Source organism: Spinacia oleracea, chromosome 3 (assembly GCF_020520425.1).
Source record: "Spinacia oleracea cultivar Varoflay chromosome 3, BTI_SOV_V1, whole genome shotgun sequence".
Taxonomy (NCBI): domain Eukaryota; kingdom Viridiplantae; phylum Streptophyta; class Magnoliopsida; order Caryophyllales; family Amaranthaceae; genus Spinacia; species Spinacia oleracea.
The window spans coordinates 83852288-83857889 of record NC_079489.1 but is presented as its reverse complement, the minus strand read 5'-3'; the positions used below and the strand labels follow the sequence as shown (position 1 = coordinate 83857889).

The 5602-nt window shown below is 29.9% G+C and overlaps 1 protein-coding gene across 1 annotated transcript; it reads left to right on the top strand.

Annotated features, from left to right (window-relative positions):
• Positions 1-2014: 2014 nt before the first annotated feature.
• LOC130469160 (pectinesterase inhibitor 10) lies at positions 2015-5172 on the top strand. The gene is made up of 2 exons (XM_056838120.1): positions 2015-2229; positions 4492-5172. Exons 1-2 carry the CDS (start codon positions 2154-2156, stop codon positions 4959-4961), a joined length of 546 nt encoding a protein of 181 aa, XP_056694098.1. The 5' UTR covers positions 2015-2153; the 3' UTR covers positions 4962-5172.
• Positions 5173-5602: the final 430 nt, after the last annotated feature.

Genomic DNA, 5602 nt, shown 5'->3' with positions numbered 1-5602 from the left:
ACTGATTTCAAGGAAAGGGAGGAATGAAACATACGTGGAGAGCAGGAAGAAGAAGATAAATGGAATTTTGCTCTTTCAAGGGCATTTTTGTAATTTCACATGGTTGGACAAAAATTCAGAAATTTAGTTGCTATTTTGGAAAATAATAAAAATAGAAATGTTTAGCTAAATTAACCTTTATAAAAGTATCGTTAACGAAAAATAAATAAATTTTCGTTTATAAATTTATCGTTTAAAATAAATCGTAAAAACGTTTAAATTAACGAAATTCGATTATTCGTAATCATTTCAAACGAAATCAAGCTAATAAATATTTTTAATTTTAATAAATCAAGTTTAAACATTTCGGAGTATTACAGTATATGTTCACTAAGAACCATATTCGTATAATTTGGGTCATATGCCCATCGACCTTAACTTCTCTTTCTTTCACTATTGGCTTTAGTTTCTTGGTTGGAAAGAACTTGTAGTAGTTTTGAATGAGCAAGTAGGGGGACGACAACTAAAGAGGTAGTAAGCCTGACTGCAATTGAAGCTCCCCTTTCTTTAAAAATAAAAATCGGACTACGAATGAAACTAAATAGGCCATCACTAAGGAAAAAGGCGATCGATTCTGTTAAATCAATTGCAATTTTGATTTTTGTGCGAGTTTTATAGTTTGTCATTGATAAAATACCTAACGCTGAATAAATTTCTTATCTAAAATAAGGTGTGTTTTCCATCAATACCTTAAACAAAAACTTAATATGCATAATTTTTATTCTTTGTTATAAGTTGTATTTTTAAGTAATTTAATAATTATGGAGTAACTTATTATGTGAATCATTTTTTTATAAATAAAACAAATACGTACTATAGTTTACAATATTATTGTATGGCATTTTTTTGTCAAATTTTCAACTTAAAGAACTTTATGAATTATATGGGAAATTGGGGTTTGAAAATGTTCGTTTCTAAATGATATTTAAAGTAACTATTTGCACAAATATTAAGACAAAGTAGAAAAATGTGTAAAAAAGGTGGGTGAATATAATAAAATATGGATAAAGTATGGTGGATGGGTAAAAAAGTGGGTGAATGTAAGAAAAAAAAAAGAATAATGTAAGAGAAAGTTAGTGAAAAGTTGTAAATGGTGTGGGGTAAGAGGAGTAAGAGAGTAAATTTTCATGTAAAAAAATAGAATAAAGAAAAGTGTAATTTTTTTTTTATGAAATAGAGTAAAACGGAAAGTGTAAAGATCATTTTAAAACGGAAGTAGTAGGTATATTAGCTTTAATTAGAAAGTTAAATCAATAAAGCATTAACATACCAAATAATTTAACATAATTGTTTTCTACATAACATAATTTTGGTTTTTTAATATATCTACGCACACAGTGTTACATTTTACAAAAATAGACATTGAAATAAATTCACAATCATTAATCTTCATATCCCCATAATCTATACCTAGTCTATACCTAGGAAAACCATAGATGATTAGATGACACGTGTGACCATCATCTTTCATATATAAATTTTAACTTTTTTTTTTACAATTTTTCCTTTTGTTATTATACAAAGTATTTTACATGTTTCCACTCCATCTTTCCCATTTCAATTCAACATCAATTCACACTTTAATTTATATATTCATTCAACCTCTCCCACTCCATCTCCCTCTTTAACACCAAATATTAATTCACATCTAATTTATATATATTTTCAACTTTTAAATTTCACCTCTATATAAATCATATATTTCCACTAAAATTACAAACACTAAATAAAATTAGCATTTTAAAAGACGGCTTAATAACAACTATATAAGAACGGGCTCAAAAGCTAGTTAAATATATTAGACTAAAGCCTAGATTATTTAACTATTTTCTAAAACAATATGTTATATCTTGTGATCTATATTTTAATCTTGCCAACTACTCCATATTATTTTTGAAGATTATATAATTTGTCAACTATATATATGGTACAAGGCCGGCAATAATATATGGAAGATGTCTACTATTATAAGTACTTAAGGGCTCAAAGATAATTACCGTAGAAAGCAATCACAAATTTCATAATTTCTTTTTGAGGGAATCAAATTTCATCATTTCTAATACTTAATTCAAGTATATAATACATTCGATCAACGAGCAAGCTTTATAAAGGCAATGGCAGCCACTCCATGGAAAACTCTCTTTCTCGTTGTCTTAACAACGAGTATGATCTTCGGGGACGTTGTCCAAGGTAACACGTCATTATATATATAATATAGATATTTAGGATCGGGTCAGAGCCATACCCTAAAATGGGAACTAAGAACTCATATAGGCCCTTAGATCATCAAAATCGGATGGTGCAAATGAGTTCCATGTCATTAATGACATTTCTGTTATTGTGCAAGTTTTCAAACTTGTTTCCAGTTTCTTCACTTTAGATGAAAATTCATTTACTTTTTAGGTAATTACATTTGCTTTTAAGTTTTTCATTTACTTTTACTATAAAATTAACGAAATCTAAAATGACATTTTAATAAAATAGATTGAAATGTTAGTTGTCAATGCTAATAATTTATTGTTAGTAATGTGTTTTCTTCCTTAAAAGTTGAAAAATTAAGTATAAGAAGTTTTACATTTTTGTTATTTAATTTTAAGTTAATACAATTTACTTTAATGAGTTTTTTCACCATGGTTGGCATTTACGCCTCCCATACTTTACCTTTAACTATTAATATATCAAATTATATATTAATATACAATCATTTTTAAAATAAATTGATTTTAGAAAATATATATCGATAGGAATATAACATGATCTCACATGATTACAATTTTTTTTAGGTATGAATAACACGTGTCATTCTTGGTGTGTCTTTTAATATACAATACGTTATTGATGATTATTGATTGATAGCGTAAAGATCTAAATTGTGCGATATTTAAGGAACGTGTATATTTATATAGGTATATTTGCAAAATACAACCTTTTATAACTCGTATTTTTTTTCCGAGAAACAACCTTTATTTTTAAACAAAAATTGCGAAGAAATACCTTAAACTAAAAAAAACACTTGCGCGAGACAACCATTTTTCCTTTTCTGGCGTTGACTACTCATTACGGCCTTTGACTCGCCGATTTTGCTAATATTTTTATGTTTATTTTTTTATTTCATTATGGATACGAAAAAATGAACTAATGGTACCAAAAAATGGAACAATGGTATATTTTTAAATAGAAACGGTACTTTTTTTAACAAAACGGTACTTGTTTTTTTTAAAATTGTATTTTTTTTTTTAAAAAAATAGTGCGTTTCTTTTAAAATGAAATGGTACTTTTTAAAAATATTAGCAAAACCGGTGAGTCAAAGGCTGGAAATGAGTAGTCAATGCTAGAAAAGGCAAAATGGTTGTCTTTCGCAAGTTTTTTTTTACTTTAAGGTCTTTCTTCGCAATTTTTTTAAAAGATTGTTTCTCGCAAAATATGAGTTATAAAAGGTTGTTTTGGCAAATTTACCATACATACATATATATATATATATATATATATATATATATATATATATATATATATATATATATATATATATATATATATATATATATATATATATATATATATATATAAGGAGAAATATGGTAAATAATAATCATATATTTTCCATTTTGAAATTCTTTATTAGAAAAACATATCATAAAATAGTCGAATTATACGTGAAATCGCTCTGAAAAGTAACCAAACTATTGGAAGAGAATAATTATTAGTCAGAATTGACAAAACTGAAACACAAGATTAGGGGTGGCAATGGATCGGGTTTGGATCGGGTGAAGCTCAATCCGCATCCATCCATGACATTTCATCCGTCATCCAACCCATCCATCATCCATAAAATTCTCCATCCACATCTGACCCATCCATCATCCACGGGTGATTCGGGTGGGTCGGGTGAGAATCGGGTGAAATAAATTTGAAGATATATAAAAACAACTTAAAGTGACACATATTGCAATTAGGAATAATTAGTCCACATATAGTCCACACGACTATTTTTCTTTTTGAAAAACCATTGCGTAACTTTTACAAAGCTTTAGATTTATCTTTGTGTTATCCTAGTAAGGGAACGTAATATTTTGTGTTACGCTTATGTCTACTATAGTTTTATTTACAATAATAAATATATTATGAAAGTAAATTATGATAAATTAAAGCATACAACTAATGTAATAGGTTGATGATCGGGTGGTGGATCGGGTGGTGGGTTGGATGCACCTTCATCCATATCCGACCCACCCGTCATCCGATCCATCCATCATCCGTCAACCATCCGCTTATTTTCGGGTTTTCGTCCGTATAATTTGGATCGGGTGGATGGATATCCATCGGATTCGGTTGAAATTGCCAGCTCTACACAAGATGAAGAATAAGCTTTATTTAAGATCAATATTTATATTTAAGATCAATATTTGTCACTTCATATTACTCAATTACTGAATTTCAAAATAATAATGGCAGGAAAGTTAATAGTGTGTGATAAGCTGAGCGAGTACAAAGGAAATTGCGGGCCGCATATGCTCTGCAGAAACAAATGCATGAATGAGAATGACGGTCGTATATTTGGTGGTGTTTGCAATGATATTCCACCGTCAGAATCAGATTGTCATTGTGTCTGCTCATACCTATTCTTGTTGAGGCCAGAAGTGCAAGCCGTGTGCCCATCACCAAGTAGTGAAAGTATCCCATCACTAAGCCCATCACCAAGCAGTGAAAGCATTCCATCAACAAGTGAAAGTATCTCATCACCAAACAGTGAAAGCAACCCATCACCAAATAGTGAAAGTATCCCACCACCAAGTGAAAGCAGCCCATCACCAAGTGAAAGCATCCCATCAACAAATGAAAGCATCTCACCACAAAGTAGTGGAAGAAACCTATCGCCAAATAGTGAAAGCAGCCAATCACCAAGAAGTGAAAGGAACCCATAAAATAACATCATCAAAATTTTGTTTAGTAAAACAACACATGTAGCTAATTGTGCTGATTTCCGCAACAATAAAGTCACCGGGTTGCTTGAACATTCATCTACTCTAATTGCACCAGCCACCACAACTCCTTTTATTTCCTATATATGCTTTTTTCTTTTTCTTTTTCTGTATTTGAATTATTTGTGGATTGTCGCTTACATTTTATGCATGTTTTGATGTTGTTTATGATAATGAATTTTATCTTCATTTCTGTATCACTTTGTATCTTATTTCATTGATCTTAAAACCCATCGAGGTTTTGATTCTCTAGGGTTGAGCTTCAACTCTACAATCCTATCTTGACTTTCCATCATTACAAATGGAAATCAACGGCAACAAGTAAACGGGAAAAAAAAGAAATTTTAAAATCCGAACAATATTTTTTTTCAACACCAACACATCATCAACCCTCCCATCCTCCATTATAACAAATTCAATATGCAGTCTAACTCTAACACACTAGAACACTAGCAGAATACCATCCAAGTTTTTCTTTTTCCTTGTCCAACAAGTGAACCTCCACCATCCACCTAGTAACCACCATAAAAAAAAACTCCTTCTCCTCCCTTAATCAATTATCATTTACTCCCATCTCTTACCAC

Excerpts from the sequence above, each read along its gene's own strand:
- LOC130469160 (XM_056838120.1), top strand. The coding sequence starts at position 2,154 with ATGGCAGCCACTCCATGGAAAACTCTCTTTCTCGTTGTCTTAACAACG. Across the intron at positions 2,230-4,491 it reads CTTCGGGGACGTTGTCCAAG|GAAAGTTAATAGTGTGTGAT; the intron begins GTAACACGTCAT and ends TAATAATGGCAG.